The 23,048-nt window shown below is 48.5% G+C and overlaps 2 protein-coding genes and 1 pseudogene across 2 annotated transcripts in view; 1 reads left to right on the top strand and 2 right to left on the bottom strand.

Annotated features, from left to right (window-relative positions):
* The window catches only part of LOC102689789 (butyrophilin subfamily 1 member A1-like), a 402,034-nt gene extending 392,052 nt beyond the window's left edge, over positions 1-9,982 (top strand). The window contains exons 4-11 of the mRNA XM_069188105.1: positions 19-126; positions 1,401-1,418; positions 1,960-1,986; positions 2,444-2,476; positions 3,040-3,066; positions 4,769-4,795; positions 7,410-7,436; positions 7,642-9,982. Of these exons, the coding sequence (XP_069044206.1) occupies positions 19-126; positions 1,401-1,418; positions 1,960-1,986; positions 2,444-2,476; positions 3,040-3,066; positions 4,769-4,795; positions 7,410-7,436; positions 7,642-8,168 (794 nt within the window). The 3' untranslated portion in view covers positions 8,169-9,982. The remainder of the gene's footprint in view (positions 1-18; positions 127-1,400; positions 1,419-1,959; positions 1,987-2,443; positions 2,477-3,039; positions 3,067-4,768; positions 4,796-7,409; positions 7,437-7,641) is intronic.
* A 2,576-nt stretch (positions 9,983-12,558) lies between these two features.
* LOC102699015 (E3 ubiquitin-protein ligase TRIM47-like) lies at positions 12,559-13,384 on the bottom strand (annotated as a pseudogene).
* A 2,624-nt stretch (positions 13,385-16,008) lies between these two features.
* LOC138238150 (phospholipase A2 inhibitor and Ly6/PLAUR domain-containing protein-like) lies at positions 16,009-22,389 on the bottom strand. Its single transcript, XM_069188196.1, has 4 exons — positions 22,316-22,389; positions 19,952-20,041; positions 18,406-18,528; positions 16,009-16,882 (listed from the first exon to the last, which is right to left on the bottom strand). The coding sequence occupies exons 2-4, from the start codon at positions 19,998-20,000 to the stop codon at positions 16,782-16,784; spliced, it is 273 nt and encodes a 90-aa protein (XP_069044297.1). The 5' UTR covers positions 20,001-20,041; positions 22,316-22,389; the 3' UTR covers positions 16,009-16,781.
* Positions 22,390-23,048: the final 659 nt, after the last annotated feature.

Genomic DNA, 23,048 nt, shown 5'->3' with positions numbered 1-23,048 from the left:
TCCTGTGCTGTTTTCCAGGAGACTTTTTCCCTGAACCCTCTGGATGGATGGTGGCTCTCTGTGTAACAGCAGCTGTGACTGTAGCAGCGTCAGCACTTCTGGTGATCCAGTGGAGGAGAATGGACAGTATGTGCTCATTAGAGATGTGTGTCTGATTGTCTGTGTGAGGAGGGGTTTAAACACCACTGCATGACAGTTCACGAGCAGCACAGGACACCCTGCTCTTGAGAACAAGAGTTTCCATATGGCTCTGTACAGATATCACGTAAAGAACTGTAGCCAACCCAATGATTTATCTTCTCCAAGCAGGGTGGGCTATGTGCTGCTAAATACTCATTTCAGTCTGAGTAAGGATCAGTGCACAAGACTGCCTCCAGAATCAGCCCCTGCACTTAAAAACACATCTCTCTCTTCAGATGCATCTAGTTCCGAGTTTTTGTCCGATGGATGTGTGTGATATCACTTGATATCCCTAAGGAATTGCTCTATGAATGGGCATCTTTGAGCATCCCATCTTCTTGACCACGCAGAGGGGCTCCTTTGTATTTCGAAAGCCCCGGAGAGCAGTGTGCAGAACTCTTACTCAGTGTGCTCATGTCACCCCACAAACACTGCCACAGAGTCTTAACGTCTCAACATTGCCAAAGGCCAGTCAATGAGCTAAGTGCTCATGAGCCGCCATGCTGGGCAATTTGTAGAGTTCGACCTGCTGCTGAAAATGCTCTCACTTAAGGTGACGGGTGTTCTCCAAGAAAAAGGTTTCAGTATGAAGACTGATAGAACAGGGGTCAAGTCTAATGGCTGCATGTCAAGAGCTCAATCCAGGCTCATCTCTACCAGGGATAACAGAGAAAGACAGAAGATCGCCTTTGTATTGCACATCTGATCCGTCGCGTGGAGCGTTTTGTAGAATTTCACAAGATGATGATGCTGAAGATGCGTTCTCATAGACCAGATGTCCTCTTTTTCAAAAGGTTCTAGCAGGACTATCTATGTGCCCTGGTTCGTTTAGAAAGAGGCGCATACAAGGGTGCTCAGGAGCCCTAACAGAGCTCATCTCCAGTAGAGCTGATCCCTGTGCATGACTCCTACTGTGGTCTGTGGGACCAGTAGGGGGCGCTCACCCTGTGGTCTGTGTGGGTCCTAATGCCTCTGTGTAGTGATTGGGGGTAAAATAATAATATACCAGAGACAGACAGTGTGAGTGCCTAGCACTGTAGTTCCTGCGCACTGGGCCACAGTCTCCCCAGGGGCCTGTGGTAAGTGTGGTATATAAGATGAGTGTAAGTGTAAGTGTAAGTATAGAAGAAGATTTTTAGGGCTGTTTAAGGTTAAAATGTTTTATCTCTTGTGGTCCTCATCCTGTGCCACTCACTCTAGTGTCTATGTTTTCTTACCAGGGGAGGAGAAACTGATAAGTAAGTATTTCAATAAAGACATATGGAATGTTGTTTTTTTGTCAGTCTGTTGGAATTTCAGGCACGAGTCCCTGAAGTGTTTTTGAGGGTGAGTGAAGCTTCTTTTCTGGAAAAAAAGACCACACTGAGGTATTTTTGTTTACCTTCTTAGTGTATTTAAAGTAAGAAGAACGCTTCTGAACACAGTTACATATGCCACCGTGCATATTTAAAGCAGTATTTATCTGTCGTTATACAGCGGTCTCTATTTTCTAAGTAACCTCTTGTAATTATGGCCCCAGACTAGCTCTGTTGGTAGAGCACGAGACCCATAATCTCAAGGTAGTGGGTTTGTGTCCCATGTCAGGTGCCAGGTCCTCCTTGTTGGAGGTTGGGCACAAGGCTACCACCCCTGTCCTGTAAAAAAACAATATAAACTACATGCCGGAAGGCATAACAGGCAACATCCATCCATCTTGTTATTAATTCTGTGCTGGTATTGGGCAGTTAGGTACAGTGTGTAAGGAAACCTGAGTGTCATTGGTCATCTCCTTTCTTGCAGGCCTTCCTGTCATCCAGAGAGAACTGGGTAAGTCCTCCCTCCTCCTGGAGGAAGATGTGTCGCTGTCCTGGCCTGCTGGGTAGTTAGTAGATCGTGGATCCCAGCATCTTCTCCAGATGGCTCTTGAGGAAGCTGGGATCCGGGTCGGTGTCCTCTCCAGGGAGAGAGCAACCCGTGGTTCTGCCCTCTATCCTCTACATTACCCAGCCACCCTTTCTCTAACCGCATCCTCTACTGGCCAATTAACCTGCCAGTATGTCTCCGGACTCTGGGAGGAAACTGGAGCACCAGGAGGGAGCCCACAGGAACACAAGGGTAACATACAAACTCCACATGGACAGCACCCCGGGTCCAGAACTGAGCCCAAAGCCCCAGCAATGTGAAGCAGCAGTGCTCACCACTGCCCCACCATACAGATTAGTGAAAACTCTAAACAGAGTCATTCTTGAATGTCCTAAACAAGGATCCACTCTTCTCTTTACAGATGCCGTGAAGCGTGCCCCAATCCCCAAATCCCGTACGTATGCTGCTGGCATCCTGTCAACAGACTCTATGTCTCTGTGTTCCAGTCTGTGATTAACAGTGTCTGTATCTCTGTTCCAGTGTGTGTCTGTGACTAACTGTGTCTGTATCTCTGTGTTCAGTGTGTGTCTGTGATTAACGGTGTCTGTATCTCTGTGTTCAGTGTGTGTCTGTGATTAACGGTGTTTGTATCTCTGTGTTCAGTGTGTGTCTGTGATTAACAGTGTCTGGATCTCTGTGTTCCAGTGTGTGTCTGTGATTAACAGTGTCTGTATCTCTATGTTCAGTGCATGTCTGTGATTAACAGTGTCTGGATCTCTGTGTTCTAGTGTGTCTGTAACTAACTGTGTCTGTATCTCTGTGTTCAGTGTGTGTCTGTGATTAACAATGTCTGTATCTCTGTGTTCAGTGTGTGTCTGTGATTAACAGTGTCTGGATCTCTGTGTTCCAGTGTGGGTCTGTATCTCTGTGTTCTAGTGTGTCTGTGACCAACAGTGTGTGTATCTCTGTGTTCAGTGTGTGTCTGTGATTAACAGTGTCTGTATCTCTGTGTTTCAGAGTGGCAGTGGCTGTGCAGTGCTGCAGGTAGGTCTTTCTCCTTCTGAAGATAAAGGCACAGTAAATGATCTGCCATCAAAGACTCTTGTTCCTGGTGTCGTGTCAGTGTTCCTGGCCCAGGCCCAGGGAGGTGCTCACCCCATCACCACAGTGTGTCAGTCAGGGGAAGACAAGGGCTGCCCCCTGTGAACATTGTCTTAAAACTACATCTCCCAGAATACACTGTACTATCTGAACCAGTTGTTCCCAGTCCTGGTCCTGGTGACCCACACGCCTGTTGGTTTTTGTTCCAGCCGAGCCCGTAGTCAAACCCTGAATTGGCTGAAGAAGAATGTGATTACTGTGAACTGTTTCTGCCCAGCTCTTTAACACGTCAGGGCTTTAATTGTTGTATTTTCTAAGTGAGATAAAATTCCAAACTTGCGATATCCTGGTATCCGTTAGGTATCACAAGAGCCAGTGGTTTGGCTGGGAGGGACTCTTTCGTTGCGCAAATCTGGCCACATCATCCACTTGCACTGGTTGAAAAAGGACAATCACCTCTTTCAGAAAGCTTTTATTTTGATGGTTGTTTCATAATGTGTTAGCACCTGTACAGATTGTGAGAATGTTTAGTGTTTTGAGATGCCTTTCTTTGAAATAGAGTTTATTTATTTATTTGAGAATGTCACTCCATCTCCCTGTGTGGGAAAGCCCTGCAGGACTGTCCATGGGCAGTGACTCACCTGGGTCTGGGAGAGCTGCAGAGGCCGTTGGCTTAGTATGAGGGATCCAGATAAGAGCTGCGTCATGTGGAGAATCTTTGAAGTGCAAGTTCTCAGAATGAACAACTGCAGTCAGTTCTCGGGTTGTGAATAGCCCATTTTATTTGAGATCATATAATTTCCCTGGTTTCATAAACAGTTTCCCGGGCAGAACAGTCAGGGCCAGGGAGGGATTGTCATAAAGCTGGGCTGTTTTCTCCTTGAAAGTGTGAAATACTGAAATACAGGATGGACAGTCCTGCCTGCATCTGCTCACATCTGAAGAAGTTTTAAATGTTTATCACATTCATTTAAAAATAGAGTGTAGTAGATCCTACAGGGGAGGCATGGTGGGGCAGTGGTTATCACTGCTGCCTCGCAGCGCTGGGACCCTGGGTTCAATTCCTAGGGTACCATCTGTGTGGAGTTTGCATGCTCTCCCCTGTTCATGTGAGTTTCGTCCCCGTGCTCTGGTTTCCTCCCACAGTCCACATGCTGGGAGGTAAATGGGAAAATTGGCCCTGTAGTGAGTGGTAAATTACCCAGAATGCTATGTGAACGCTGTGTGGAGCGGACCCTGAGGTGAGACACCTTCGTCCACTGGGAAGCGTCTTCTTTGGGTGCAGTGCTGTGTCAGTGCAAATGTGTGCACATCAGTGTTGTCTTTCCACAGATTGTGCCCCCACAAACAACGTCTTCACAGCGCGCTTCATCAGGCTCACTCATTCACTGTCTTACTGCCGACACAAGTGTGCTTTGAACACTTTTAAGGAAGTAGCATGGCAGCACGTTGAAAGTAATGTACTGTAGCTATTTACCGTGTATCAGGAATGTGATGTATACAGGACAGATACTGTGGCCCTTCTCATCTGTCCGCAATTGCATGACCTGCTGGCCAGAGCCGATATCTTACCTATGCTGGTCAGTGTCCAGTGTCCACTAGCGTCCTACGGCTCAGTGCTGACTCTCTCCTGTCGTCCTTACAGATGAAGAGAGGCCCATTCCAGAACTGCGTAAGTACACCGTGCAGGGAAGCACAACTTCTGACGGGTGACAGGGACGATCGTATCACCAGTCACCAGCTCTCTGTTGTGAACCGCATTCCTACGAGCACCCCTCGCCGCCACCACCCGCGCACTAATGAATCAGTTGTCATTCTCACACTCTTCCCTATTTATACCCTCTCACTCTGTTCAGTCCCCGCTCACTATTGAGAATAACCCTTGGCTTTCTCTTCTGCGTGTAAGCTCCACTCGACTTGATTTCTGGCCCCCCAACCTTGTTTTCCTCCTGCTTCGCCTTCGTATCGTCTCTCGTTTTGGATTCGGATGCTCTCGACCTGACTCTTGGGATACCCGACCTAGCTCTCCTCCCTCGACTACGACGTTTGCCTTTTGCCTTTGGGATTTGGACGACCATCAGTAGCTACCTACAGTCTCAGTGCCGCATAGGGTCCCACCAGGTGCTCCTGACGCCATCCCTGACACTCTTCTATATCCCATCTCCTGTCACCAGCTTCCGGACCATCCGTGTCTCCAGCTGCTTGAGCTTGTCCCTCTGTCCTGGGTTTCAGGACTATTTCACTGGACACAAGATCTACACATGCAGCTGAAGGCCTTGTGAGACTCTTCTCCCCTCTTGTCTAATCTTCTTCTGGTTTACTGGCCAATTTAGACTCTGATTTTCATTCTGCTGGAACGGTGATGGTAGATTTCTGTACTGCAGGCATGAGCTTTCACAGTCTGCACAGATAAGCGGATTGGTGTAATTAGTCTTTGAATGGCTATCTACTACAGACAGTACTGACCGCCAGACCCGTCAGCACTGACTGTACTGACATCGTACGTCATACGGCGTGGAGTCCAGTGTGTGTCTGTGACTATTAGTGTCTGTATCTCCGTGCTCAGTGTGTGTCTGTGATCAACAGTGTCTGTATCTCCGTGTTCAGTGTGTGTCTGTGACTAACAGTGTCTGTATCTCTGTGTTCAGTGTGTGTCTGTGACTAACAGTGTCTGTATCTCTGTGTTCAGTGTGTCTGTGATCAACAGTGTCTGTATCTCCGGGTTCAGTGTGTGTCTGTGATTAACAGTGTCTGTATCTCTGTGTTCAGTGTGTGTCTGTGATCAACAGTGTCTGTATCTCCGTGTTCAGTGTGTGTCTGTGATTAACAGTGTCTGTATCTCTGTGTCCAGTGTGTGTCTGTGACTAACTGTGTCTGTATCTCTGTGTTCAGTGTGTGTCTGTGATTAACAGTGTCTGTATCTCTGTGTTCAGTGTGTGTCTGTGATTAACGGTGTCTGTATCTCTGTGTTCAGTGTGTGTCTGTGATTAACGGCGTCTGTATCTCTGTGTTCAGTGTGTGTCTGTGATTAACAGTGTCTGTATCTCTGTGTTCAGTGTGTGTCTGTGATTAACAGTGTCTGTATCTCTGTGTTCAGTGTGTGTCTGTGATTAACGGTGTCTGTATCTCTGTGTTCAGTGTGTGTCTGTGATTAACGGTGTCTGTATCTCCGTGTTCAGTGTGTGTCTGTGATTAACAGTGTCTGTATCTCTGTGTTCAGTGTGTGTCTGTGATTAACAGTGTCTGTATCTCTGTGTTCAGTGTGTGTCTGTGATTAACAGTGTCTGTATCTCTGTGTTCAGTGTGTGTCTGTGATTAACGGTGTCTGTATCTCTGTGTTCAGTGTGTGTCTGTGATTAACGGTGTCTCTATCTCTGTGTTCAGTGTGTGTCTGTGATTAACAGTGTCTGTATCTCTGTGTTCAGTGTGTGTCTGTGATCAACAGTGTCTGTATCTCTGTGTTCCAGTGTGCGTCTGTGATTAACAATGTCTGTATCTCTGTGTTCAGTGTGTGTCTGTGACTAACAGTGTCTGTATCTCTGTGTTCAGTGTGTGTCTGTGACTAACAGTGTCTGTATCTCTGTGTTCAGTGTGTGTCTGTGATCAACAGTGTCTGTATCTCTGTGTTCCAGTGTGCGTCTGTGATTAACAATGTCTGTATCTCTGTGTTCAGTGTGTGTCTGTGATTAACAGTGTCTGTATCTCTGTATTCAGTGTGTCAGTGATTAACAGTGTCTGTATCTCTGTGTTCAGTGTGTGTCTGTGACTAACAGTGTCTGTATCTCTGTGTTCAGTGTGTGTCTGTGATTAACAGTGTCTGTATCTCTGTGTTCCAGTGTGCGTCTGTGATTAACAATGTCTGTATCTCTGTGTTCAGTGTGTGTCTGTGACTAACAGTGTCTGTATCTCTGTGTTCAGTGTGTGTCTGTGACTAACAGTGTCTGTATCTCTGTGTTCAGTGTGTGTCTGTGATCAACAGTGTCTGTATCTCTGTGTTCCAGTGTGCGTCTGTGATTAACAATGTCTGTATCTCTGTGTTCAGTGTGTGTCTGTGATTAACAGTGTCTGTATCTCTGTGTTCAGTGTGTGTCTGTGATTAACAGTGTCTGTATCTCTGTATTCAGTGTGTCAGTGATTAACAGTGTCTGTATCTCTGTGTTCAGTGTGTGTCTGTGATTAACAGTGTCTGTATCTCTGTGTTCTAGTGTGTCTGTGACTAACAGTGTCTGTATCTCTGTGTTCAGTGTGTGTCTGTGACTAACAGTGCCTGTATCTCTGTGTTTCAGAGTGGCAGTGGCTGCGCAGTGCTGCAGGTAGGTCCCATCTGCTAAACACACAGCACTCACTCTGCTGTTGTCACACACTACGGTAGTTTTAAACTCCTGGTGTCGGGGGTTTTTGAGACCAGTCCCAGTGGTGGGTGAGTGGGTGGGTGTATGTTACCAGCACTGGATGGCTGGATAGCTCACAGACCAGAGATTCCCAGTCCTCCTGACCTCTCCTGTTTCATCCCCACAGCGGATGTGACTCTGGCCCCTGACACTGCTCACTGTAATCTGTCCCTGTCTGAGGATGGGAGGAGAGTGAGCCTGGGACAGGAGCAGGACCTTCCTCCCAGCCCACAGAGATTCGATTCCCAGCCCTGTGTCCTGGCCAGGCAGGGCTTCACCTCTGGGAGACACTACTGGGAGGTGGAGATGAATGACTGGTGGAGAACAGGAGTGAGCAGAGAGTCTGCGGAGAGGAAGGGAGACTTCAGCTTCTCTCCTCAGACAGGGTCCTGGGCTCTGGGCTGGGATTATCCTCAGCTCTCTGCTCTCACTGACCCTAAAACCAATATTCCTTGGAGGCAGCAGCCCAGGAGGCTGGGGGTGTGTGTGGATATCGAGGAGAGACAGGTCTCCTTTTACAATGCGGAGTCCAGGACTCACATCTACACTTTCACTGACATGGTCTTGAATCAGGGGGAGAAGATCTATCCCGTCTTCTGTACCTTCAATCATAAAACCCTCGTGCTGGTGCCTCCTGCCAGCTATATAGACTAAACACAGCCAGGGTGATCTCAGTCATAGCTCTTATTATCCTTTATCCAGTGTCAAGGGTGCGCGTATCCCAGCAGTGGGAATGTTCATGCAGAAACCATGTGTCACGATTATAGTCCCCCCTCCTTAAGGGTGCTCCAGCCCTTTCACTAAGACTTTATTCTCTGCACCTGTTCCCTATTCCCATGCCACCTTAAAAGCCAGGCGCTGACGCTCTTCCGGGCTCTGCATCTGATTTCCATATCGTGCGAGTCCGGGACCAGGAAGCGCCTGGTCCCGTTAAGGTTTTAACCCCTGTTCCTTGTCCCTGTCCGCCGGTTCCGACCCGGTCTTCGTGGTTTTTAATTCTTGTTCTGATGGATCTCCTGGTTTTGGACTTTCTCGTGTGTTTTTGGATTTTCCCTAAGGATTACTCTTGGATTGTTCGCCTCGGCCACGCCTCCCCCGTGCACCAGCGCACCTTGGACACGCCCCCCTGTCTTCTGCCCCGTATTCCTGCATGACGTTTCCCCAGTGTTCCCCCACTTCGTCGGATTGTGTCGTCCGCATAGGGTCCGGAAAGAACTGTTCGTTACACCATGATGGTCAGACCGTCATTGCTTGTCTGGTCTGCGCTGGTTCTGTTCTCCAGTTCACTTCAAAGCTGCGGCTGGCTACACCCAAATACAGGAAGCCAGTGAAATAAGCGTGAGAGATCTATTGATCTATTGATCGCCAAAGGCGAGGGAGAGAGTTAAAGACACAGAAATGTCACCTGTATTACTGTTCGTTATCTCTCTCCACTGCTGATGGGTGAAAGGCTTTTTCATTGTCTGGAGTGGAAATGGTAGCTGCTCGATATGGGGTTTTTTTTGCGGTTGTGTTTTGGGGTCGGGGATGCTGAAATGCAAATCTGTGCTACCCTCTCCCAGGCTCCTATGTGTGGTGCAGGGATTTTTTGAAAGGAGTCTGTTTATTGAAATGTGATATTTTCCTTTGTTATTATTGTATTTATAGCAGAGGAGAGATCCCTTGGGGGGAAGCAGGGTGACGTAGTGGTCAGCATTGCTGTCTGGCTGCGCTGGGGCCCTGAGTTCAGTTCCTGAGGTGCTGTCTGTGTGGAGTTTGCATGTTCTCCCCCGTTCAAGGGGGTTTTCTCCAGCCCAAAGCTGAATAGGCTTCTGGGAAATGTGGCCCTGGTGTGAGTGTGTGTAATCTGTGTCTGAATAAAGTGGTTAGGAAAGGATGGATGAGATCTGTCAAGTTCTGTAAAGGTGTGCTCAAGTCTCAGGGTTATCGGACAGTGCGAGCAGGTCCGAACCGAGTGCTGACCAGCAGACGTTCTGCCTCGCTGGGTGTGGCACTGCGGCCCTGCACTCGTTTCTGGACTGGAGCAGAGGGGAAACGAGGAGGGACAAGAAGCAGAGAAGAAAGATTCATCTCTGCAACAAATTCCACCATAAAACTCCTCAATGAACAGAACTCACATTTAATATAGGAAAGCAGCTATATTTCTCATATTGGTCGATTTCCCCTTTTAAAAGCATCCTTAATGGTATGTTTGCCTTCTTTCAGCGTCGGTCCAGTGTGTGGGCTCACCGGTGGAGGATTATGTATTTCTGAGAATGGGCTTATTTTTCAGCAGTAAAGATTTGCATCTGCCTCTGAGAGTCAAGTTAGTCAGAGTCCTTGAGCTCTGGAGTGGACTGTAAATCTGTAGATCTGTAAATATGATTTTGTGTGTTGTGGATTTTGTAAAGCTTTGATCCATGAATACTTGTTTTCTAACACAATGCCTTGTAATTATTATTCACAGAACAATAAAGCTCTTAAGTGAACGTGCTGGATAATTCTTGACCAGTGGGGCTGTTTCAGTGTTTGCATTGAATAGCTTTTAGAATTTGCTTGCTGATGTCAGGACTGTTATAGCCTGACTGTTCTTGCACCCCTGTTATAAGGAGTTACAATGAAAGTTCAGCTGGGGTGACAGCAGCCAAATTCAATCAGCCTCAGCTGTCCTAAATCAAAATCTTTCTGCAGCCGTATCACCTTGCAACTCACAGCAGGCAGCCCACTGGAGCTCAGCAGGTGTGAGTCTGGTCAGTACCTGGAGGGGAGAATCCTGGGAAAAGCTGTGGTTGCTGCTGGAAGAGGTGTTAGTGGGGCCAGTAGGGGGCGCTCACCCTGCAGTCTATGTGGGTCCTAATGCCCCAGTATAGTGATGGGGACACTATACTGTAAAAAAGGCGTCATCCTTCATATGAGACTTAAAACAGACTCTCTGTGGTCATTAAAAATCCTAGGGTGTTTCTCGAAAAGAGTAGAGGTGTTACCCCAGAGTCCTGGTCAAATTTCCACCTGGCCTTTACCAGTCATGTCCTCCTAATAACCCCCCTCTCTGAACTGGCTTCATCACTCTGCTCTCCTCCCCACTGAGAGCTGGTGTGTGTGAGCAGACTGGTGGTGGAGAGGATCCCCATTACCTGTAAAGTACTTTGAGTGGAGTGTCCAGGAGAATTCTATTTAAGTGTAAGGAGTATTATTTCTTGATGTTATTTCCATCACCTTCAGTTTCAAACTGAACTGGGGCTGGATACTCCAGGACCAGGGCTGGGGTCCCTATACTGACTGGATCAGAGATCTCCAGGACCAGGGCTGGGGTCCCTGCACTGACTGGATCAGAGATCTCCAGGACCAGGGCTGGGGTCCCTGCACTGACTGGATCAGAGATCTCCAGGACCAGCAGACAACAGTCATGCTCAGCCACATACTTTATACAGCAGGACTCCGAGACGAGCAACATGAGCTCTGTGGGCAATTCGTCAGCAGAAGAGCAGGAGGCAGCCTTGTGCGGCTGCAGGCTTTATTGAGCTCAGTAAGTACAGCACCGCGGCGCTGGGTCTGCCCTGCAGCACAGACACTGCAAGAGCTGATCTACCAGCTCAGAGAGAAGGTCGTATCACTCTGTCAGAGTTTGTCCTGTTCTTTGATATATGATTACTTCTACTCTTAACACCCTGTGGCAGGAAAGAGGTGGCTGCAGCTGTGAAAGCAAATCAGTTTTATCCTGAGCTATCATACCTGTAGGTTAAGGCTGAGCTATCTTAACTGTTGGTAAAGCCTGCTTAAGCAGTAAAACCATCATGCAGGATATAGGCAATAAATATACGTCCCATTTCAGACTCATGCTGGATGTTTCCTGGGTCTGGAAGGTGTAACGGGGCTCGGAGCACTGGGAGCCTTGCAGAAGTGGCGCCTCCCCCCTCTGACAGTGTACAACTGTCCCGTGCCAGAGGACCTGGGCTGGCGGAGTTACCCGCTGTCCAGAAGGTGGCGATGCACATGCATGGAGCCTGCAAGTGACCAGGGTTCGAAGCCCAGCAGGGGTACGGGAGGGCTGTATTCGTCACAAAGCCTGTACACATTGACGCGGGTCAGAGGTGACGTTCTCCGGCCTGACTAGAACACCTCCATTATTATGTCAAAAATCCGTTTAGCTCTTAAGGTTAATTATATGAGTCTTGTGCAATTAGCCCCGGGGGCAGACATTCTCATCCCCTTGGCTTGTGTTCATTTGGAAAAAGGGTAGACATTGTTGGACCCTTTGAGGATTTTGAATGTCTGTATCAGGTCGCCTTGTAATCTTCTCTATTCAAGGCTAAAGAGACTCAAATCCTCCAGCCTGTCAGTGTGGGACACTCCCTTCAGACTAAAGAGACTCAGTTCCTCCATCCTGTCAGTGCGGGACACTGTTTTCAGACTAAAGAGACTCAGTTCCTTCAGCCTGTCAGTACGGGACACTCCCTTCAGGCTAAGGAGACTCAGTTCCTGACCAGCTGCAGTTTGCATACCCCAGTGATGGCAGGTGGCTAGTCAGCTGATTCAGTCTGCGTGCCTGACGGGAGAGAGGATCAGAGGGGCTGAGTTTGTGCCGTCCTGGTTCATACGGGGGCTGAAGTATGGGTAGAGTTTCTCAGTGAAGGAGGCCATGAAGGTGTAGATATGAGAGCTGGCCTCCACATTGTACATTCAATATTGTATTAAGGCAAATACAATGCTGTATCTATACTTTTAATTACTCTCACACGTTTTAGATGAAATGAATAATCATTTGAGATAGGCTTTCTTTTAGCCAATGAATACCCTTATAGTAGAAGCTTTTGTTAAGTATCCCTCCTGAATTTACATCAGCCTAACAATGGTCTTTAGGAGACACAGTGGTACCTTGAAATGGTGGGACCCTGGGTTCAAGTCTTGACCTGGGGTGCTGTCTGTGTGGAGTTTGCATGTTCACGGGGGTGTTCTGGTTTTCTCCCAGAGTTCAAAGACATGCTGGTAGACCCTGCTGTGAGAGTGTATCTGCCCTGCCCTTGCGCCTGTTGCTTGCTGGGATAGACTCTAGCTCCCTGGCGCCCCTGAAGTGGATGGAGCAGTTACAAAATGGATGGATGTTCATGGTGCCTGTGCAGTAGAGATGTTTCCTTGCGAAGTTGTGGTGCTTCATTGCGCTGTCTGACTGTTTTCTGCAAGTTATCTCGAATAAAACCTGAGTACACTGTAGTTAACGGCTTTAATGCATTTAGGATATATCGATGAATGCTTGAAACGCAGGATTCGAATTCGAAAACCCACCTTCCTCGCTCTGCATTCCTCCTCTAACGGGACAATGCTGTGGGTCCGGTGGTCTGACTCGGCGCAGAACTGACAAATACAGGTCCGATCAGTCGTGCAGAACAGCTCCAGGAGTCTCTCGTGCCTCTTGCACAGCTTGTGCTTCAGGTGGCTCACTGGCTCCGTCAATCTGTGTGTCCTGAAGGCAGCTCCTTGATAGTGCGGCTGGACGTGCTCGTCGCAGTAGGAGGCCAGACACACCAGGCAGGACTTCACCGCCCTGAGCTTCTCCGCGGTGCAGACGTCACAGGGCACCTCCCCTGGGCCGGCGGCGCCCCCGTCAGCGCGGTCTAATCTTGTCCTCCTGAACTGCTCAGCCATTTCCTCAATAAACCTGTTAACGCTGAGATCAGGCCTTAGAGGAAAAGTCTTCTTACACAGCGGGCACTGACAACCCCCCCCCAGCTGTCCCAGTACCCCCCGATACAGGCCTGGCAGAAGTTGTGCCCGCAGGGAAGGGAGACCGGGCTGGCGAACACATCCAGGCAGATCGAGCACAGGAACTGCTCTTCGGACAGCAGGCTGCTGGGTGAGGCCATTTCTGTGAACGGAGAAGTGGCAACAGACATAGATGAGAGGAGAAGATCATCCCATCCATCCATTTTCTAACGGCTTTATCCAGGACCAGGTCACGGGGGAGCTGGAGTCTATCCCAGCAAGTACCGGGCACAAGGGCACAAGGCAGGGTACACCCTGGATGGGACGCCAGTCACACCGGGGCCGGTTTTCCCAGTAGCCAATTCACACACCTGCACATCTCGGCTGCCCTCAACTGCAGCTGGAGATGGAAAAGCCCACAGGGAGACACTGAGCACTGATCCTGCTGAGAAAAGAGGGGCATATTGCCAAAACAGCTGGATACAGCTGCGTCACCAAACAAACAGGGTGCGAGAGGAATCAGCGCAGTCACCCCCAGACCTTCTGATTGAAAGGGTGAACCGGAGGGAAGATCCCTCTGGACACTGAGGCCTCGGACGGAAACAGAATCAGATTTGGAAGTATCTCTGAAGGTACCATGAATCCGATGGGATCACCGCTACAGGGACTCCTGACAGCTGGTCCTTTTCCTCTATCTTCCCAGACCCCGACGACATCGCCAGCGCTAACTTTCCTTCTAGCTCGGCTCTCTTAATGAGTGAGTGGGGTCTTCGTCGGGGTCTCAGGAGGGGGTGCCCTGTGCGTTTCATCAACGAACCCCCCACAGCTCTGGGGGGCTCGACAGCAGAACCCCGCAGTTTAACCTGAGAGAACGTCGCTCTGGAATCCGAGGCCTCGGGCATGAACAGAACCGATAACGTCTGACGGTCCCACGACTTGACTTACCCCGGCACTGCAGAAGTTCACTTCCACTTGGAAATCCCAAATTCAATTCAATTCAATTCAACTTTATTGTCATTAAACATACAGGTGCATAGTATAATGAAAAGTGTTTCTCATTAGTCACTCAGGTGCAGTATATAAATATGACAGAAGATAAGACAATAGACAGTAACACAATAGCAATAACAGTAACATGTAATAACATAACATAAATAACGTAATCAAGTAATCAAAACTGTGCAAAATTCCGCAAACAGAGAAAATATAACAGGACAAAAACAGTGCAAGGTAATTCTTGGTACAGTGCAAAAAATAGTATGGTTAAAAGTAGTATGGTTAATTAATAAATATTAAATATTATTATGCCTGTTACAGTTTTACTGGGCTATCGAGGGGACAGTACAATTCCTCGAACTTTCTGAGGGCGTTCTCTCATCTGTGGAAAACAAGCCCTTTCAGTCCTTATATCGTCATTAGTGAAGCTAACAGGGTCCAGCCTTTGAACTGACAGGTGGTTGGATGACCTGGAGAGATTGCAAGCAGCTCTGACGCAGCTTGGAAAGAGTCCCAGCTCTGGAAAAGCCTTTAACTCTTCGCGTTCCTCTGTTCCCCCTCTCCCTTCACTCCTCTGAGAGCCGGTCCTCCTCACACAAGGCCAGGGCTCCAGTCCAGCAGGGTGCTCATGTCTTCATGAAGAGGAAACAGGGCAGCAGCTCTTCCCAGCGACAGGGTGCAGCTCTGCAGGTCTCTCTCACTTCTGGACAGAGACTCAGGGGAGCTCCTCTCTGTCCAGAGCTGCTGTGCTGTGTGGCTCCTCTGCTCTGGAAGGAGCAGGATTAACCCTTCCCACCCCGCTGGGCTCCCCGCCTCTCTCAGCACCACTGACACCAGTCCACAGGTGCCCAGCTGAGTCCCTGAAAATTAAGATTTTATCATCTCACAAAAGATACATTTAATAGTCAGGAATGCTGCTATGTTGTTTAATGTGCAGGTTTTGGCATGCTTTAATATTAGACAACGAAGACAGAGTACTCTCCAGTAGGGGAGTATTTAATTCTTTAAGGAATTCATAGGTGCAGCGTTGATATTACAGCATTACAGTTACAGCAATACATTTTGGTACACGGACTTGTTAACATTGTCTTTCCTACACAGTTTTTTACCACAGTTCGGGGCGAAGTACTGTATATTTGCCTGGATGTATTTGAAAATGACTGCTACTGCTTTCACTTTGAACCTAAATGGAGCAATAGTGTCACAAAAGGAGACAAAGCTGGGAGTGTAGAATATCTTCGGACAAAACAGATGTTACTCGCAGGGTTTTTTCTGATTTTCTTTGGAGTGTGCACTGGCAGAAGAAATCACTTTGCAAAAGGGGGAACAGTGACTGTGTTACAAAGATCACTCTTCTCTGGTCTACAAAGTGGCTGCATGAGAATTATGGACCTCACACAAACACACACGATGGAGGGTTAAATTCACAGCACCGGCTTCTGAACTCTGGACTCCTCTCTGTTGAAGAAGAAGAGCCCAGAATTGTTTGTGATGTGTGTTGCTCGTGTAGGCAAACCAGCTATGGGAACTCAGGGGAAAAACAAAGCAACACAAAAAAAGAAACTCACTAAAACAAAGCAGAACCCTGAATCCACAAGGGTTCCGAATTCCTATCACACAAAATGGATGAGCTATGTGGTTCAGAATTTCTTTAACATTTCTGTTTTGTTGATGAACGTATGAGTTGCACTTGACAGATGACTGCACAGGCTTAGAAATTTGATCTTTCTGTCCAGAGTTTCCTTTACAGCTTGTTTCCTGTCCCTTCTATAGTATCTTGACACTACAAGTGGAAAAGCATCACAGGACACATAGGAACTCTCATTTAAAAGCTTTATTTCAGAAGAAAAAATGAGAAATGACAAAAGGAGTGCATTATAGCTGATTCTTTATAGTGGTATACAGTATACAGTTCGAAAGCTGCTCCTTTGTTGTGGGGATCTAACTATCAGTCGCACACACCATGTCACCTGGTTCCAGCAGAGGGCGACGCAGGGCGACGCAGGGCGACTTGATGAGATGACTGGGTGGGCCATCGAGAGATGGAGGCAGCAGGGAGATGGTCTAGGGGTCTGATGCAGGGTGGATCTAATGAGAGATACACCTTCGACGGTGTAGTTCCAGGTGAAGGGGCAGAAGAGACTGAACGATTCGACCTCACTTTACTCCGACCGTTCCTACTGAGATCACCATTAATGATCACTCCTATTGGTTTAACATTTGATCCTCAAATGAAGTGTATTTAACCTCTGATGCTTGCCTTGAGTTTGGGTATACAACTACCGTGAATACAAGAAGAAAATCCATCTCGCTGCTGTCTCCGGCCTCGTGTATTTTTGGATGTCCCGACTACGTGCTCCTTACACAAGCCAAGACAAATCGAGGACTCGGGCATCAAGAAAAACCCTCTGCCGGGCCTGGAATAAGACCAGGCCCAACACCCAGGCCGTTCTCCCACACAAATATCCACACAGCAAAGGTGGCGTTAGGGCCGGGATGATGAGAGGACACTAGGACAAGTGGAGATCTGTAAGAAACAGGGGAGAGACAGAAACTCCACTGCTAGTGGAACAGGATCCCTGCTCTGCCCCCTCAGTTACAGAGGTCCCTTTTGCAGCACGTGGCTTTGAAGTAGCGGGAGGACTGCAGGCTGAAGCAATCCGTTCCTTTGATGCATCGGCGGAAATACCCATCTGCAAGACAGAGACAGGAGGTGGAGTTTGGGGGGGGATCTGAGGGCGTTTTCTCAAGCCATCATTGTTTCATGTCATTCAAAGGGCTAGAACTGAGCCTCGTTTTTCACGATTGGGCTGCACAGGAGTGGTGACTAGCTTGCACGAGGAGGTTGCACGTCGAGGCTTCCCTGTATCCGTGAGAGTCAGTGTCTGTGCTCACGCAGCAGGTGCGCTTTAAATTCCACACACACATGAAGCGGCTGCAGCTGTTGTTTCACTTGGGAAAACCAGAACGTGCAAGGTCTGTGCTCAGGACGTTTTCATTAAACGTCAGAGCCTAACAAACAGAAATGGTTCTTGCTTACAGGGGAAGGTGATGAAGACCATGCTGACACAGCAGTGCTGTTGGCAGTGGTCTTACAGGGAAAGGTGATGAAGACCATGCTGACACAGCAGTGCTGTTGGCAGTGGTCTTACAGGGAAAGGTGATGAAGAACATGCAGACACAGCAGTGCTGTTGACAGTGGTCTTACAGGGGAAGGTGATGAAGACCATGCAGACACAGCAGTGCTGTTGACAGTGGTCTTACAGGGGAAGGTGATGAAGACCATGCAGACACAGCAGTGCTGTTGACAGTGGTCTTACAGGGGAAGGTGATGAAGAACATGCAGACACAGCAGTGCTGTTGACAGTGGTCTTACAGGGGAAGGTGATGAAGAACATGCAGACACAGCAGTGCTGTTGACAGTGGTCTTACAGGGGAAGGTGATGAAGAACATGCTGACACAGCAGTGCTGTTGACAGTGGTCTTACAGGGGAAGGTGATGAAGAACATGCAGACACAGCAGTGCTGTTGACAGTGGTCTTACAGGGGAAGGTGATGAAGACCATGCAGACACAGCAGTGCTGTTGACAGTGGTCTTACAGGGGAAGGTGATGAAGAACATGCAGACACAGCAGTGCTGGTGACAGTGGTCTTACAGGGAAAGGTGATGAAGAACATGCAGACACAGCAGTGCTGTTGACAGTGGTCTTACAGGGAAAGGTGATGAAGAACATGCAGACACAGCAGTGCTGTTGACAGTGGACTTACAGGGGAAGGTGATGAAGAACATGCAGACACAGCAGTGCTGTTGACAGTGGACTTACAGGGAAAGGTGATGAAGACCATGCAGACACAGCAGTGCTGTTGACAGTGGACTTACAGGGGAAGGCGATGAAGACCATGCAGACACAGCAGTGCTGTTGACAGTGGACTTACAGGGGGAGGCGATGAAGAACATGCAGACACAGCAGTGCTGTTGACAGTGGTCTTACAGGGAAAGGTGATGAAGACCATGCAGACACAGCAGTGCTGTTGACAGTGGACTTACAGGGAAAGGTGATGAAGACCATGCAGACACAGCAGTGCTGTTGACAGTGGACTTACAGGGAAAGGTGATGAAGACCATGCAGACACAGCAGTGCTGTTGACAGTGGACTTACAGGGGAAGGTGATGAAGACCATGCAGACACAGCAGTGCTGTTGACAGTGGACTTACAGGGGGAGGCGATGAAGATGGCACGGACACAGTAGTTCTGGTCACGACCACATGTCTCCACGGTGGGGGTGCAGGCACCGCCGGGTCTGTTGGCGATGCAGAGGTTGCACTTCAGAGCCTGTCCTGCAAAGAACGAGTGAAGATCCCCATTCAGAGCAGTGAGCGGGCGTGTGTCTGTTGCCCGTGTGCACTACTACTCCATCAAGAGAACACACGTCTGGGGTGGCTCCCAGGGTGAGGTGCGCGCCTTGCAATTCTGCCCTCCTCCACAAACCTCCTGACGAGCCAGAGGTCAACTAAAAGGACCGGCAGGCAGATGAAACGTTTCAAGATTGCATCCAGTGCATTTTTTTCCTTTGGTTTCAGTGCCCGCGTTGTTGCGGCAGAAATAATGGGTGAGGGTGACAGCACCACCTTGCACAACATCTTTCTACTAGTTCGTCTCTTCGGTGATCTGTCCCGTGTGATATTTTAGCCAGTAGGGGGAGATCTACTCACAAGCAGAGTTCGGTTTCTTGAAGCAACTCGGCGACATGAAAGAGGCCAGGCAAGCATGAAAGAAGCACCCACAGCCTCTCTCGGCATGGGTGCACGTCTGCTTTTCTGAATGACCTTGGCTCCCATTGTCGCTGACTGCTCGCGGAAACTGGGGGTTGAGGGACAGGTGGAACCTAGCTGTAATTAACCTCGATCGAGTTCTTCCGGGGGGAAATGTCGTAGCACAGTGGTCAGTATTGCTACCTCGCAGTGCTCGGGCCTTGGGTTCAATTTGGACCTGGGGTGCTATTTGGGTGGAGTTTGCGTGTTCTCTCTGGGTTTGCTCCAGTTTCCTCCTACTGCCACAGATATGCTTGTAGGTTAATTGGCTTCTGGGAAAACTGGCCCTGGTGTGTGTGTGTGTGTGTGTGTGTGTGTGTTTGTGTCTGTCTGTCCTGTGACGGACTGGTGTCCGGTCCGGGGTGAACCCTGCCTTGCGCCTGTTGCGTGCTGGGATAGGCCCCAGCTCCCCCACAACCCTGCATTGGATGAAGCGATGAGAAAATGGTTGGATGATCCCAGATCTCATCCAGCTGTTTCTTGAAAGAAGCCAGCGCATTGGTTTCAACAACATTTCTGGGCAGCTAGTTCCACACTCCCACCACCCTGTGTGTAAAGTAGAGCCTCCTGTCCTGATTGGAGGATCTCATCCAGCTGTTTCTTGAAAGAAGCCAGGATATCAGCTTCAACAACATGGCTGGGAAGTTTGATTGAACCGTACTTGCTTAACGGAACACTGCTTCAGTAAAATGGACCGCAATAGCAAACACGTCAGAACAATCAACAGGCGGGCAGTACTTGGGAAGGCTTTTTTGAAAAAAAAAGACGATTCACTTCCTAAGCAAGGGTATGGCTTTAAATACATCTCACTATTGCCTTTTTGTGAGGGGAAAGACATCACTCCACCTGCCCCATGACAGTTTGGCGTGGAGTTTTGGAGTTCTGGCCGGTAGTCACAGACACGCTGACGATCGCAGAGTGGACAAAGGGAGGTGAAATGTAAATTTACCAAAGCCCAGAGTCAGCAGGAGAACCAGAATGCAGGTTAATCCTCTCATCTTTCTCTCAATGGTGGATACAGCTGTTTTTCTGTTTGCTCCTAGAACAAAGAATGAAGTTCAAGGAGAATGCAAGGTTAGACCCTGTTCATAGTACAGCACTCAGGATTAAAGGTGATGTTCTAGCAGGAACTGAAGGGGCCACTAATTCCTTTTCAGGCTTACAGGTGAAGCATAACCTATCCCAGCAACAAGCAGGTGCAAGGCAGAGAGCACCCAGAATGGGCCCATGAGAACATGCAAACTCCACACAGACAGCACCCCTGGAGCTGAACCCAGGGCCCCAGTGCTGCAAGGCACCAGTGCTCACCACTATACTAATGTGTCACTTATTTAAAGTTTTTGAATTATTCATACAAGTAAGCCAATATGTGGGTCCAAACTAATATATATGCTACTTTATCATACTGTATATATAGCTGAATACTCATAATAATTTAATGTCCAGCTGAAGGCTTGTAAGTTGGTGTAGGTGTGACTCCACAGTGCCGAAAACGACCCTGGTTTTCCTAAGATTACATACACTTTACATACACTTTACATTTAACTACATAAAATAACACCACATTGAACCCCTGTACCCCTAAATCCACTCTGCCCTCTCACAACCACCAGCGTGGAGTCGCCTCACAATAAACAGCAGAACAAATACTCGGGTGACACCCAGATGGGACGGAACACACTTATCAAGAGTCATGCCATGTTTACTTCAATGTACAGTGCACTTCCCTCCTTTGAGTGTTGATCTCAATATGTTTCTCAGAACACTTCATCACAGACTCCAGGCCCTGTGTGTGTGAGTAGGTGTAATACTGGTGACGCCTTTCATCACAATTAGAACAGGAGATGTAGATCTATTGTATTATGGCTAGAATACAATCTTACGGGGAATATTACAATACATCTCACAGAGACAGGCACTTAAATCATTACTTAGTAACAATAATATTTTAGTAAGAAGCTGCTACTGCAGCTAGAACTGCACTCAGTCCTGTACTTTAGTGTTCTCTAGAGGGCAGCAAAGGGCATCGCTAACAAACACTGTTAGGGTTAGTAATTAATAATAATAATAATTGTTTACACTTGTGTAGCGCTTCACAGGTAGTGGGGTCTCCCCTCCACCAGCACCAGTGTGCAGCCCCACCTGGATGATGCTCCAGTCTGCTCACACACACCAGCTCTCAGTGGGGAGGAGAGCAGAGTGATGAAGCCAGTTCAGAGAGGGGGGTTATTAGGAGGCCATAACTGGTAAAGGACAGGGGGGAAATTTGGCCAGGACACCAGTGTTACCCCCCTACCCTTTTTGAAAAACAGGCCATGTTTATTGAAGTTGGCACTGACCCAGCGTGCAGAGCTGTATACTGACACAGGATATTCCCAGTTAGTCCACTGAATTGCAGTGGGCTCAGAGTGACCAGACTGCGCTGACGTGTCAGGACAGACAAACTGTTACTGATTCTAAAGGATTGTTTTGTAATCACCTCGACTACTGATCCCAAGATACTGGAATCATAGTACAAACCAGCGCAGGGCTAGCTGTTGGTGTTGAACAAACAGCACAGTTGTTTTGAAATAAGGGCAACCTTTCTGTCCTCCTTGGTCCTGTGTTGGAGCCCATGGACACTGGTACTGACACTGAATAATATACTGTTATTCGTATATTCCATATACACGCACACAGTACTGCAATAGAGAGAGCATCCAGACACCCACACATTTGCTAACAGCTGCATCCACTACACAGGTTGGAGTCTATCCCAGAAAGTAATGGGAACAAGGCAGGGCACACCCGGGATGGGACACCAGTCCATCACAAGGCAAATAGACACACACAGTCACACACAGTCACACCAGGGCCAGTTTTTACAGAAACCAATTATCCTGCCTGTCTTTGGACTGTGGGAGGAAACCCACGTAAACTTGGGCAGAACGTACAAACTCCACACAGGTAGCACCCCAGGAAGTGAACCCAGAGCTCCAGCACCATGAGGGGGGAATGCTCACGACTGCACCACCGTCCTGCCTAAAGAGAACATCTCCTTTCTGACTTCAGTGACACCGCTCCATGTTTGCAGCATGAATGAGACTGAAGCTGATGCCGTTCAGTAGGGCACCTATTCAAGACAGCATGGAGATAGTCGGAGCATTTTGCAGTTTGCAGTACCAGGGGTTTGTTTTTCCTCACTTTTCGGTTGGTGCATGGGAAGGAAACAGAACACTTTTAAAGAAACAAGCGCTGTCGGGACGAGAAGAACACAGGAGGAGACTGACAGTGAAAGACCGGGAGAGAGAAGACCATGGAAATTGCAGCTTACCTGTCGGTGCGTCTCCTCTCTGACTGGAGGGACTTCAGGGGGTGAGGCCCTTTTAAAGCAAACAGCTCTCTTTGGAAATGGCAAAAAAACAATGAAAAAGTACAGGCTGTTCCTCCAACATCCCCTCCTGAGGAGGTTGAGAGAGAGGTGACCTCGACCTAGAGCTCGGACTGCACAGTGGGCACACACACACACAGAACGGGATTGGTCAGCGCTGACACAAACACTTCGCTGATGTTTCTCACCACTCACCTGTGCTGTTTCCCACGAGAACCTTTCACACGGTGCGATGACGTTGACATATTGATTTGTGATCAGCGCACGCTGTGATCAGGGTGAGGTCAACGATTGTGCGGATTGTGAGCGATTGGACGCCAAACGACACCAAGTCACTCCTGCGCTCTTTAAACTCCAACTGCAAAACAACACATACTGTAACTCCGGTCTGCGGCCCTCGTCTGAGGAAGCCTTCGGATTTCTGCAATCAGGGATGAAGGATTAGGCCAGTGGGTGATTGTGTTAGGTTACAGTAATGGAATGGTTTGGTTAGAATAACAGGAAACAACAACTGCATGGAGCTCACTCAGCTCGTAGTCCACAGTGATTGCTCCCAGGACCTCATGTGTTGAAGGAGGCCAAAGTATAGGCTTCAAGTATTGGGCTGAGTAGCTAAGGATGGATGAGGAATAAGACACTGCTGTCCCTCTCCTCTCATACTCTCCCTGAATTCACA

This window comes from Lepisosteus oculatus, chromosome 4 (genome assembly GCF_040954835.1).
Source record: "Lepisosteus oculatus isolate fLepOcu1 chromosome 4, fLepOcu1.hap2, whole genome shotgun sequence".
NCBI classification, from domain to species: Eukaryota; Metazoa; Chordata; class Actinopteri; order Semionotiformes; family Lepisosteidae; genus Lepisosteus; species Lepisosteus oculatus.
Note: the sequence above shows the minus strand (reverse complement) of the source record. Positions and strands in the feature narration are given on the sequence as shown.